A 14150-nucleotide genomic window follows, 5' to 3' on the forward strand; every position below is an offset into this window, starting at 1 on the left:
TTATCCATGATTATGAAATACAACTGAGCTCCTTTCAATGTCTATTTCTCCACAGACCATGTGCCATGGTGGTGCCAGACTTTGAGCTGATCTGTGAGATCATGCTGGTGGCCGAGGGCTTCCTTAACGCTCGGGTCCTGGCTAGGAAGTTCATCACCCTCTACACATTGTGTAAAGAGCTGTTGTCCAAACAGGTAATATCTGCTTTCCTCCATGTTACACATCTGATATGGTTAGAAAAAGCCAGATCCATTTCCACTTTAAAGCTGAACAACTGACACAATATTCTTTTTATATTTTATAAAGGAATGCCTCAGAGGCACCACACAGGAGCTGAAGTGTTACATACATATGACTAAGAAGCTGAGGGGGGTTCTGATGTTATTCCATCTAATCTTTAATCCTTTTTGTTCCTGTTTTACATGTCATGCCATTATTTTAATTATTTAAAAAGCAATAAAATCACTCACAGTGCTGACTAACAGTTACAGTGGAGCTCCTGGACTTAGGTAAGTGATTTTATGAGCCCTCAGTTCTGGATGAATTTCCCATGACCACAGGCCCATTTAAGTGTCAGCATACTACTTCCTCTTTATGGCGGTTTTATGAAGCTTCAGTTCTTCTGACATTTTTAAATATCACTTTAATTACACATTTTGGCTGCTCCGGAGTTGTTTGCCAGAGTTTCATTGCAGGTTTTCCAACATTAGCAACTTAGTGGTAATGAAGTCAAATGATAATGAACAGACTGCTGCTCTAAGCTATATTCACACGGGCTGAAACTGCAAGTCAATGGAAAGTGCAGATTCAGAAAACTACTTTCTGTTGATTTAATATTACATAAGTTCTGCTACGACGATGCTGTAGACACCCGGGCATGCTAAGAGAGTACAATGTAATATATTCCTTCCTATCAGAATCTGCAGGGAGCTGAAATAATGCTCTAATAAGATTCAGTGAAATACTGTGGCAGTGTGTGTTCTCCAGTTTGGGCTGGTCCACACCGTTGGGCTGGGTGTGTTGAACCTGATGTGGGTGTGTTATGAACATCTGTGATGCACCTGTGACAGACAACTGGCCGACACTTTTGATCTTTGTCAGCTAGAGAGTCTCTGGACAGGGCACACACTCACAGTCCCTCCACTAGGGATGTGACGGTTAAGAAAGTTTCCCGATGGTTAATAAACTTGTGACAACACCGGTGTCACAGATTACACCGGACATTTTACTAGAAAAGATGACGGTCAATATGTGTAGCGCGCTTATGTGCAAAATGAATGTAATTATGAGTCATAAGTTCAAAAGATGTATTGCACTTTGCCAGAGTTGCAGAGAATGTAATTGTGAGTCCAGCTGAGTCCAGCATAACTACGGCTCTCTTGTCTGTGCCCATAAGAGATGCAATGTTCTAATGCTACAGTATTAATAAGAGAGAAATATCATGAATTACTTTAGAAATATTATTTTGATGTTATAAATGACATCTGAGAATATAAAGTAGGTTAAGCTCCGTGTAAAATCAGTAAATCCTACCAGATAAGCTCTCCGTCCACATAATAAGAATATTATACAGGGCTTGAAATCATAAAGTGAATTAGTGCTCCGATTAATTTTGTATCTATCAGGGTGTGTGTGTGTGTGTGTGTGTGTGTGTGTGTGTGTGTGTGTGTGTGTGTGGGTTATTTCTTTCACCCTGATTCCTGGAGAGCCGTTGGTTCGGATGCAAAGGTTCACAGGAGTCTACATCTCCGCTAGCAGCTCTGTGAGGCTGAACATGCTACATGCTAACAGCATGTCATCATGCTAATATGCTCACAACAACAATGCTAACATACAAATGAGATAGTGAAATGGCGTAGATAGTAGAGAGAGGTCAGCGTTTTTTAATGATCCATAACGTTTCAGTGTGTTGTCTGGCCTCGCCCACAGGACCACTACGACTGGGGCCTCCGAGCCATCAAGTCAGTCCTGGTGGTGGCCGGCTCTCTGAAGAGAGGAGACCCCGGCCGAGCCGAAGACCAGGTGCTGATGCGAGCTCTGAGAGACTTCAACATCCCCAAGATCGTGACCGACGACATGCCGGTGTTCATGGGGCTGATAGGAGACCTCTTTCCTGCTCTGGACGTCCCCAGAAAGAGAGACCTGGACTTCGAGAAGCACGTGAAGGACTCCATTTTGGACTTGAAGTTACAGGCTGAGGACAATTTTGTCCTCAAGGTAAGTTAAAGGTCCCATATCATAACAAAAATTGAGATTTTCATGTTTTTTTTATTATAAAGCAGGCTTAAGGTCTTTATAAATACTGTGAAAGTATTGAAACGCTCAATCTACAGGGAAATACACACAGCCCGTATTCAGAAACTCTGCATTTGAAACAAGCTGTCCATTTGTGATGTCACAAATCTACAATATTTAGACCCTTTACACAATTTTAAACGTACACATTCTAAATGTGTCCCAGTTTATTCCTGGTTGCAGTGTATATGAATGACATCAGCTGACAGGAAGTAAACATGGACCCAAGCTGTTGCCTAGCAACGAAATTCTGTTGCAATTCCGTTGCAATTCTGTCAAAATGTGCTAAAACGGAGTGTTTCAGACAGAGGGTAAATACAGGCATATTCAGGCAAACAGTACGAGGAAAATAAAGTTTTTTTTTAAACATTACAGCATGTAAACATGTTCTAGTAGAAACCCAAAATACAAGTATGAACCTGAAAAGGGGCACAATATGTCCCCTTTAAACATGATTCCTCGACGCGTAGCCTCCTGACAAGCTTGTCTGCTGTTTATCGGATTCACAAGCGTTGCCGAGGATGAAGGCAAACACAATCACAAGTTGTCTGCGAAGCAGGAGCAAAGTCCCCAAATGGGGGTTTCATCTTTAACAATTTAGACAGATATTACAGTTGTAGCGCTTTCATTTAGATTTATCGTAGTTCCTTCCAGAAGCTATTTACCTCACGTCATAATGTTCCGCTGGGAAATACGCATTAGTGTCAAACAAGTCTGTGGGATCCGGATGAATCGGACAAATATTGCAGAAAGCCAACGGTTGGCTGCGACGAGAGTTCAGGTGCCCGAGCTGCTGACCCAATTCTAGTCATTATATTACATACAGATACACACACACATGCACAATAGAAGGCGTTATATGTCAGAGACAGATGAACGCAGGACCAGGGGAAATAAGTGCAATCTGCCTCAGGTCAAATAGACACGGGAAGCACATAATAACACTCCATCAATGGAGGCTGGCGCTGCACCATGCCACTTAACCCTGACATTGTGAGAGACAGCCACAGAAATAAACAAAGAGGAGGAGAAACACAGCGAGCGAGAGAGTGAGAATGGCGGAGCGGTCAATAACAACCATCCACCCCCAGAGCCTGAACTTTTACTGTCTTTGTTTGTGCGGCCAACCTTTTGATTTCAGACAACGAGGGGGGGAGCAGGGGAGGTGAGAGAGACGGCATACCTTTAGCGTTAGCCTGTGCTAGCATTAGTCCTCCCCACATCAAAGCAGTAATCAGCCGGGGCCTTTGAGAGTGTAAAGCCCGCCTGCGTTCCGGCTGAATGGACGGGGAGTAGGAGCCGCGAGGAGCCCGGTCGATGGCATTGATTGAGCTCGCCATCTGTATGTTTGAGTGGAAATCTCTCTTTCTCCCTTTTTCTCTCTGTTACACACTCTGTGGTGTCACCTCACATCAGCGTTGTGCAAGTTCACACTTCACAAGAGAGCCAGCTCAGAGTTCAGTTCACACGGACTGAACGAGTTCACGTTCATTTCCTCTGTGTTCTCTTTTAAACTGGTCGGATGCTCTGACGTTTAATTAGTCTTTCAGACAGGCTCAGGGACAGCTTCATACCAAACCCCGTAAGATCAAAATAATAATAAGAATCTTTATTTATATAGCACCTTTGTACTAAAAGCCAGTAACCAAACACTTAAAAACCCAAAGGGTAAAACAACTAAAACATCATAAAACATACAGAAAATCACAGAAAAGCAATTCTAAAGAAGTGAGTTAGAAGATGCGACAGAGTCTGCAGCCCTAATCTCCTCAGACAGGTCATTCATAGTCTAGGAGCTCTGACTGAAAAGGCTCTGTCACCTTTGTGAATGAATCTGGACCTTGGAACCACGAGGAATGACGCATCCAAGGATCTCAGAGTACAGGAAGGGATATAAGGCAATAATAGATCTGATAAATAACTCAGGGCGAGGCCTCTGAGTAAGTAAGTAATCAGTAATATTTTAAAATGAATTCTAAAAGCAACAGGTAGCCAGTGTAAGGAGGCCAGGATCAGTGACATGTGGTCATGTTTCCTCATCCGGGTCAGAATCCTAGCTGCAGAGTTTTGAGCTCCTGAGCTCATCACTATGACACTTTACCACTATGCTGTCACTTTACCTCTATATACTTTACTTACTGTTTCATAAACCGATTACATCTCTATATGGTTGTGTAAAAAATGCAGCAAGCTCTAATTGATATGTGCTGGGTCCAGGCTACGAGGCTAAAAGCACTCAGCCCTGTGTGCCGATAGCTCCCTCAGTTTCTGTCTCGATAGGTGCCAGAAAAAGAACTGCTGAGAAAAAGGAAGCACTCAACCAACTCAGCAAATTGATCAAATTTAGCATCCATTCCTTGTCAGCCACAGCCTGTCCCAAAAATAATTGGGCAGATGATGCTTTTAACGCACTAAAACTAGCTTCATTAAACGTTAGGTCTCTGGCAGGAAAAACATTTTCAATCAATGATTTTATTATCAAGCACAATCTTGATTTGATGTTTTTAACCTAAACCTGGTTAAACCAAAATAACAGTGCAGCTGTTCTTATCGAGTCAACCCCTCCCAACTTCAGTTTAATGAGTGAGGCTAGAGTGCATGAGAAAGGAGGTGGAGTTGCCATTTTGTTTAACCCCCTCAGACCTGCGATCCCGGTTCTAGCAGGTTCAGTTTTAGGGTTAGAGTGAAGACACAGATATCATATGAAACTAGAAAACCTAAGGGAATCCTCGGTAATCCATCGGTACCAACCATGTCATGCTACCATGTCGGGGAAGGAGGTTAAATAACGCGCCAAAATTGGGCTAAATTTTAGCGAGGAACTGGTATGGCCATTTTCAAAGGGGTCCCTTGACCTCTGACCTCCAGATATGTGAATGTAAATGGGTTCTATGGGTACCCACGAGTCTCCCCTTTACAGACATGCCCACTTTATGACAATCACATGACGTTTTTTCATGCAGTACAAATGTGTTAGGGCGGCGGAGTTTGCATGTTCTCCCCGTGTCAGCGTGGGTTTTCTCCGGGTGCTCAGGTTTCCTCCTACAGTCCAAAGACATGCAGGTTAGGTTCATTGTGACTCTAAATGTCCCGTAGCTGTGAATGTGAGTATGAATGGTTGTCTGTCTCTATGTGTCAGCCCTGTGATAGTCTGGAGACCTGTCCAGGGTGTACCCCGTGTCAGCTGGGATCGGCTCTAGCCCCCCCGCAACCTTGAACAGGATAAGCGGTTACAGATAATGGATGGATAACTGTTATTTTTGCCTATTCTAAAATGGTGTGTTTGAATATTTCCGCATACTGGGGTCTCTAAACAGTCTTGAATTACATAAATTGGGCATCACTGTAAAGCTGAGACTCTGGTGGATCCAATGAGCCCAATGGTATTCATATGTGATGATGTTAGTCCTCATAGGAGACATTTCATTGTACTGAGACCATTTTTTTAAACTTGACCTCACTGTATAAAATGACCTGTGGTGACCTCTAGGATAATCACAGCCTCATGAAACTTTACAACCACAAACTAGAGACCTAGAGCATTCAGAGGAAGGATGGATCAGACTAGAGACCTAGAGCATTCAGAGGATGGATGGATCAAACTAGAGACCTAGAGCATTCAGAGGATGGATGGATCAGACTAGAGACCTAGAGCATTCAGAGGATGGATGGATCAGACTAGAGACCTAGAGCATTCAGAGGAAGGATGGATCAGACTAGAGACCTAGAGCATTCAGAGGATGGATGGATCAGACTAGAGACCTAGAGCATTCAGAGGATGGATGGATCAGACTAGAGACCTAGAGCATTCAGAGGATGGATGGATCAGACTAGAGACCTAGAGCATTCAGAGGAAGGATGGATCAGACTAGAGACCTAGAGCATTCAGAGGATGGATGGATCAGACTAGAGACCTAGAGCATTCAGAGGATGGATGGCTTTCCTAGCTACATTGACAATAAGGGGGTTTCCGACCAGTTTACACAACACAAGTGCATTTTTGATCAATTCTCCAGTGGTAAAAAAATAGTTAAATTTAGCACCAAATCTGTGTAACAAATGGTATCAACCCCAAAAATTGCAGCAACAACTTATATTACTACTCATATACTTCTATCATCATGTTCTAAGCCCTTATACACTTTTACAATTTATTTTAATTAATAAATAAATAAATTAATTCATGTTTATTTCTGAGAAGAACTTGACCCACAGAGCTGCATCTCAGATTAATCTTCAGGTTTCCAGCTTTCAGATGATGTACACCACTTCTATGTGACATCTACTGTTGACCTGCTATCTCCCCCTAAACACCCCCTGTACCCTCCTTAAAAAACGACAAAAACGGGTCTATTGTGGGTTTCAGAGGGTTAAATAAAACCAAATGACATTTCACAATATGGAGCTGAGCCTGAATATTTCTCATCTTCATATTTATTTAACACATTTTGACTGTATTTGTTTATATTTATTATATTATTATTATATTTCCTTTATATATTTCATAATGTCTTTTTCATTGATTTAGCATTTAACACTGTTGGTCTCCATAGAAAGATTAGGAAGCATCAGAAGACATTATATACAACTACTGACGACTGGTACCCATGATAAGTAGACTGCTCTTTGTTGTGTAAAATAGGTGTAGTGGCGCTTTAAGTGTGCAAACACAGAATAATGAGGGCGCAGATATCTGTCCTTCCAGAAGACCACTGCTGTCATTTATTGTAGTCTGTGAACAGTGTACTAAGCGGCTGCGCTGCACTGCACTGCATCATTCCACCCTGTCATTCTGGATCACTATTCACAATAAGCCACACCATTAGGAAAGAGATGCAGTAGACTGAGCGGTCCGGTGCAGCGGCCCATGAAATGCTCTAAAAGGGTCAGTGTTTCTATGTATACCGTGTCATCAGTGTCCTTCACGTGATGTAAACAAAGCATAATACCATATTTTTTCATCCTGTATTTGTGTGTTAGGTGGTGCAGCTGGAGGAGCTGCTGGCTGTGCGTCACTCCGTGTTTGTGATTGGTAACGCAGGCAGCGGAAAGAGTCAGGTGATGAGGTCCCTCCAGAGGACCTATCAGAACATGAAGCGCAGACCTGTGTGGGCGGACCTTAACCCAAAAGCTGTAACCAATGACGAGCTTTTTGGCATCATCAACCCGGCAACCAGAGACTGGAAAGATGGTGAACACTGCAGAAACAGTGTTTGTGTTATATATATACATATTCAGTGTTATATGACCTGAGTCAAATATCCAACATGTGACCTCCTTCTTCCTACAGGCCTGTTCTCCAATATAATGCGTGAACTGGCCAACGTCACTCACAACGGACCTAAGTGGATCGTTCTGGATGGAGACATTGACCCGATGTGGATTGAGTCACTGAACACAGTCATGGATGACAACAAGGTGTGAGCGAGTTGATTGTGTGTGTGTGTTCCTGTCTTATGCCGGGATCAGACTACAGGATATCTTTGTCTTTGACGATGGTCACCATGTCAGATCTAACGATCACAGCGCCATAAACTCTTGCAGTGTCTTGGTCGGTGACTGGCAAGACTACAGGTATGAGCACGACCAACCACGGCACGTCATATTCCATGATCATGCGTGAGTTCAGACGCCATCAGGGAGGCGGTTGAAGCAACTGTCAATGCTTGGGTAAAGATAATTTAGCATATTCCCGCAATTAGGACCGGGGATATGCCGGCATAGCTAGCATATCATAGCTAGCATATCATAGCTAGCATATCATGGTATATCTACTCACCTGGTTGATGAAGGGCTTCCGCTATTTCTCACCAAAAATTGTCTTTTTTGACTCTGTCATGGTACTCACTCGACGAAACGTCAAACAGGCATTAGGGGGCTACAGTTGCCACAACTCAATGAATTTTCCGTCAGTTTGGGTGTCCCACCTGACAGCAGCAAACTCGCCATCCCTCCTCCTTTACGCCATGTTTGTTTACTACCAAGTGACCTGACTGCGACTGCGCGCTGGAGAGAGCACCTGATTGGTCAACGCAAAGGAACACATTGTTGGAGATGTCACACTAGGCGTGTCGAGACGAAAAACTCTGACAGGCTAGACCTTTCCTCGGGGTGTCGTGGGGCGTCCCAGGCTTGGCGTCGGTTGTCGTGTACTATGACACACTACACGAGATAAGAGGATCGATTTTCACACACGACACTCATTTATCGTTCCCGATCCCCTACGACGGCCATATTGGGCTATAATCGGGCTGATATCGTGTAGTCTGATCCCGGCATTAGGCTACCTTTGGGGACCCATTTCAGACTCAAGACCAGTTAAAGCAGCATTGCGTAGAATTGGAGCAAATATGATAAAAGTTTAAAAAAAGTTATTTTTATAAAACGGTCACTGTATTACATGAGACAGGTGATCTGAAAAAATTCATGTGCCTCTGTGTCCTGTGTCACTCTGAAATGACCTGTGATTGGTCAAAGTCTCCCGTCGCGGGCTAGATGTTCTAAAGCCTGAAAACAGAGCCATGAGGAGGAGCAGAAGTCTAGTTTTCTCTCAGAACACTTGAATTACAATATGCTGAAAGCTTATTTGGAATATTTGCTCAATGATGCCAAAAATATACTGACTACTGACACTTAAATTGGGGATGGCTTGTGCAATTGGGGACAAAAGTTGTGTCCTCAATGTGGAAAAAGCAGATTTTTGAGTCTGTGGTTAGGCTTAGAGTTAGAGTTAGGCAACTAGTGGTTAGGACTAGGGTTAGTTTCCAGGAAATAAATGAAAGTCTATGTAATGTCTTCAAAAGTGACCTAAGTAAACGTGTGTGTGTGTAAATGCGTCTTTTATTCAGTATTAAAATGACTAAGGTTACACATTCTCACGGTCTGTTCAGATCTGAACAGGAAGTTGTGGTTGACTCATCGGTGATGCAGGAGAATAGTAAACTATTAGTTCTCTGTGGATGAGAGACTAAAAGACAGTGTGTGTGCATGTAATGCTAAGAATAGTGGAAAGAGCTGGGGGTAGCAGGTGACATAATCCAGGCTAAGACTGTGTAAAAGGCACAAAAAAGCACATTCTTTTACAGCCATATCTACGCACACCGTAGGGATTAATGAGACATGTTCTGTCCCAGAAGCACACTATCCTTGGAACTTGTTTTAAGGTATAGCTTAAGCTACAGTCAAAACACATTGGTCATATTCAAAGCAGCACTAAATTCAACAAGGAGAAACATGCATAAACCTGTGGGATCCAAACCTGATGGCTTTAGTGTATTATTTGGTGGTACTAAATTAAGGCAAAAAACACCATTTATGTTGATAAACTTTAGAAAGAACATGAGATGAACTTTGCATGCAGCTTGAACCACGCTATAGCTGCGAGGAATATGAATTGCAGAGTTCATTGCCTGTGATCTGTCTGCTGAGAACAGCCTCACAGAGGTGATATTTGACAATTTTTCATTGTATAAACAAACACAATTTGTTAAAGCAGGTAATTTGACGTTTTCAAAGTCATTCTATTTAGCTGAGATGGATTCCATGTAAGGGATAATGTACAGCTAGTGGGTCATTGTTGTGAAATAATCCTCTTCAGGGGTGCAGCATCACCCTGTCAGGGTTTCTCTCACAACAATGAACCCGCTAACTGTACATTATCACACTTATTACACGGCTGCTTACTGAAGAAATCAATAATTTGACACAAAAATGGGTCAGAGATCAGAACTACGCCCATAGGAACGGTCTGTTATACATAGCAACGGTCTGCTATAAAGAAATAACAGACCGCAGAACGCCATGATTGACCAATCGGAATCGAGTATTCAACACAGTCGCGTAATAAATTCTGTTAGCGCCTTCTGTAATAGCCAATCAATGCTAGATATATACTGGAAAAACAAAGTTCGGAAACTTGTGTTTGGTGGATTATTTCTCTGTTACAATGTTAATGGTCATTGTATTTTACATCGTTGGAAAGCCTGTTTATTTACCTTCACAATGATGTCCAACTTGTAAGGATCATGCATTTGTGGGATGAGCAGCACAGCTGATTATGTGGGTAGCGCCCAAGAAAAATGTTCCAAAATGCTCTGCCAATGGTAAACAGTGTATTCTCATAAGGCTACCAGGAAGCCTGCAATGACTGCCCTTCACCGTCAGGCCCGTTTGTGCTGGTGTCGACAACACAGACAATGGAACCTGAACATGTGGGGGAATGTCATGTTCAGTGATGAGTCCAGGTTCTGTCTGCCAAAGTTGGATGGCAGGGTCAAAGTATGGAGACGACGTGGAGAACGCTATGCTGATTGTTGAACCGATGGAGTAACAGCTTTTGGTGGGGGCAGTGTCATGGTGTGTGGGGGTGGCATCTCCCTCACTGGCAAAACAAGGCTTGTCATCATTGAAGGCCATCTCAATGCAGTGAGATATCGGGATGAGATTCTGCAGCCAGTGGCGATCCCATATCTCCACAATCTGGGACCTAACTTCATCCTCCAAGAAACAACACTCACCCCCACAGAGCCAGGGTTATCACAGACTACCTCCACAATGTGGGAGTAGAGAGAATGGAACGGCCTGCCAAGAGTCCACACCTTAACCCAATTCAACACTTGTGGGATCAGCTTGGGCGTGCTGTACGTGTTAGAGTGACCAACACAACCTCGTTGGCTGACCTGCAACAAATCCTGGTTGAGGAATGGAACGCCATCCCACAGCAACATGTGACCAGGTTGGTGACCAGCATGAGGAGGAGGTACCAGGCTGTTGTGGCTGCGTATGGATCTTCCACCGCTACTGAGGCTCCTGACGGTGTATTAAATGAATAAAGTGTAAAATAGCCAATATGTCTTGTTTGTTCCTTATTACTGATAGAGAGTTCAATCATCCAATCCACCAAACAACTCAAAACAAGAGTCAACACCAACAGGAGAATACACTGTTTACCATTGACGGAGCATTTTGGCAAATTTTTCTTGGGCGCTCCCCACATAATCAGCTGTGCTGCTCATCCCACAAATGCATGATCCTTACAAGTTGGACATCATTGCGAAGGTAAATAAACAGGCTTTCCAACCATGTAAAATACAATGACCATTAGCATTGGAACAACAGAGAAATAATCCACCAAACACAAGTTTCCGAACTTTGTTTTTCCAGTTTAGTAATAAAGTCAATTAGGGATGCACCAATACCACTTTTTTTCAGACTGAGTACAAATACTTACAATTGGGTACTCTCCGATACCGAGTACCGATACCAGTACTTCTCTGTGCCAAAAGACCCTCGTTAACAGCCAGCTGGAGGGTGTGAGCAACACATGGCAGGCTGGGGAGTCCCGCATACGAGGCGGTGCGCCGCCACCGGCTGTAGGTCGGCTTGGAAAGGCTCGGGGCGAAGGTGACTCGCGGCCGCAGCTTTACAGCGCTCACCTCCCGGACCTCGCCGCACCGTGGACAAAGTGCTCGCTGCGTCCTCTCTCCCCGCCGGGTGGAACGGGGCCCTCTGCTCCCGGTGCGATTGTTGAGCGGGGCAGACTGTCCTCAGTGAGCCCCAACTGCGTCGTGCCCCCAGGGTGGGGTTTGGCCCACGTAAAAGGCGCCAGGGGTCTGCGGCGATGTCGGCAACCCACCCGACCCGTCTTGAAACAGTCCAACGCACGCGTGAGTCATGAAAGTTAGGGCTGGTGCGCGCCAGCTCAGGTGGGATCCCGACCCAGCGGGGTTGGAGACACCACCAGTCCATCTCACCCGCAACGTCGGGGAGGTGGAGCGTGAGCGAGAGGTTAACGTGACGCTGCTGCTGGAGCCGTTTTGCGAGTACGAGTACATGATCACAGTATCGGACCTGATACCCGATACTGGTATCGGTATCGGTGCATCCCTAGAGTCAATGATCACTCACAGATAACAGAACATTTCAGTATTTTTACTTAGCGACTTGTGTATTTCTGTAGTTATACATAGATTTTGTACGTATCAGCCTATTTGGTGTACACCTAGAACGTATAACTAGTTTGTTTTTTTCCATTTTCCTGTTATTGTACTTCTTTGGAAACAGGAAGTAGTTTGGATATGTATTCCCGGGGTTAAACCCTGGCACACTGTGTGTTAATGTGCTGTCTTGCTTCTGTCAGGTGCTGACTCTGGCCAGTAATGAGCGGATCCCTCTGAACCCCACCATGAGGCTGGTGTTTGAGATCAGCCACCTTCGCACTGCTACCCCCGCTACAGTGTCTAGAGCAGGTAGTCCTTGCTTTCCTTTTTCAGTGTCTCATCCTTTTACTGGGTCTTTTATGACAATATTGTGGTTGTATTTTGGATTTATTTTCAAATATCTTTTGCACAAGCTCGGGTCACCAACCGGGCAAAGCGGCCAACTTCTCAGCGACTAATTGCTATAATTTGTTCACTCCTAGTTTGTTCACATGAGTAGTATTCCAGCATAATGGTGCACCATGTATAGGCTGCTTTCTGCTTTGTCTGTACTTGGTGTCTGAGGGGTGAAAGGGGACCCACATCTGGTTAATGTTTGCAGGTAATGTCATCACTAAATGTGTTGTATTCCCTGTTTTACTCTCCAGGCATCCTGTACATAAACCCAGCAGACCTCGGGTGGAACCCCCCGGTGTCCAGCTGGATCGACAGGAGGGAGGTCCAATCAGAGAAGGCCAACCTGACCATACTGTTCGACAAGTACCTCCCCTCTTGCTTGGACGGCCTCAGATCAAGGTGATCAGGGTGTTGGGATGTGACATAACGTGGGGAGGGATTGGGGCAAAAGTGAGCGTGTTGGACCGGAGCAAACAGTGACGGACTCAGAAGAACTGGATACCATCCTGCCTCCTTCTATTGTACAGGACCACTCCCGTCCTCCAACACCTCCATCACCACGGCTGTTGGAGCAAAAACAGGAAGCAGAGGAGGGAGACAGAGAGGAGGGATATGTTTGTCCTCATTGTGAGGCCAGAAATCCAGAAAGTGCACCACTGTACACTCCCACAATGCCACAGAGCTTATAAACATGTTCACAACAAATAGAAGTTCTATTGTTTTCTGTTCAGTTCAATTCAAAATGACATAAAGTAAAACCATAATTTATTTTCTTCTTTCAGCTATTTGATATGCTAAATGAGAAACACAAGTCAGCGGTAATGCTTGCATCCGGTGATGTAATGTGTCTGTCTTTGCTCAGGTTTAAGAAGATCATCCCTGTCCCTGAGCAGAGCATGGTCCAGATGCTGTGCTACTTGCTGGAGTGTCTGCTGACTCCAGAAAACACCCCGCCAGACTGTGCCAAGGAACTTTATGAGCTCTATTTTGTCTTCGCTGCGGTCTGGGCCTTCGGGGGAGCCATGTTCCAGGACCAGGTACTGCGTGGGCCTCTGGGCATGTGAGACACTTACTAAGTGGTTGCATAAAGAGGAAAAGAATAGGGCACAACTGAACCAGCTGAATTATTTTTTTCTCTCTCATTGTAACTCCTTCCTGAAAGAGTTTTTTTGCACTTGCATTATGGGTATTCCTTGGTATTATTCAAGCCCTGATGGCTCTTATGCAACTCAACTGTGTGTCTCTATTTATGAAAAGTCATTTGAAAGTTATTTTCAGTTGAAGAAATGGCAGGTTTTTTTTTAAAAAAAAGGCAGAGATCTCCATCTGAAAATGAAGTGGACTGGCTGAATTTAAATCAGCAGGAGAGCCGTGGCGAGCGGTTGCTAAGCAATCCAGTTAGCGCTGTACAGTAAGTGCGTCCATCTACGTTATGGGATAAAACTGCTCTCCCCTCGGTACAAATGTACTCCACTTTATTTTCCCATCACAGATGCATTTAAATGCTAAGTGGTTTTATTG

General features: G+C 44.2%; 1 protein-coding gene across 4 annotated transcripts in view; it reads left to right on the top strand.

Annotated features, from left to right (window-relative positions):
• The window catches only part of dnah9 (dynein, axonemal, heavy chain 9), a 181282-nt gene that overhangs the window by 61845 nt on the left and 105287 nt on the right, over positions 1 to 14150 (top strand). For all 4 annotated transcript variants that reach the window (XM_074620497.1, XM_074620498.1, XM_074620499.1 and 1 more), the window contains 7 exons: positions 56 to 194; positions 1930 to 2217; positions 7276 to 7486; positions 7586 to 7713; positions 12434 to 12542; positions 12881 to 13028; positions 13492 to 13666. In XM_074620497.1, coding sequence (XP_074476598.1) covers positions 56 to 194; positions 1930 to 2217; positions 7276 to 7486; positions 7586 to 7713; positions 12434 to 12542; positions 12881 to 13028; positions 13492 to 13666 — 1198 coding nt within the window. The remainder of the gene's footprint in view (positions 1 to 55; positions 195 to 1929; positions 2218 to 7275; positions 7487 to 7585; positions 7714 to 12433; positions 12543 to 12880; positions 13029 to 13491; positions 13667 to 14150) is intronic.

This window comes from Sebastes fasciatus, chromosome 20 (genome assembly GCF_043250625.1).
Source record: "Sebastes fasciatus isolate fSebFas1 chromosome 20, fSebFas1.pri, whole genome shotgun sequence".
NCBI classification, from domain to species: domain Eukaryota; kingdom Metazoa; phylum Chordata; class Actinopteri; order Perciformes; family Sebastidae; genus Sebastes; species Sebastes fasciatus.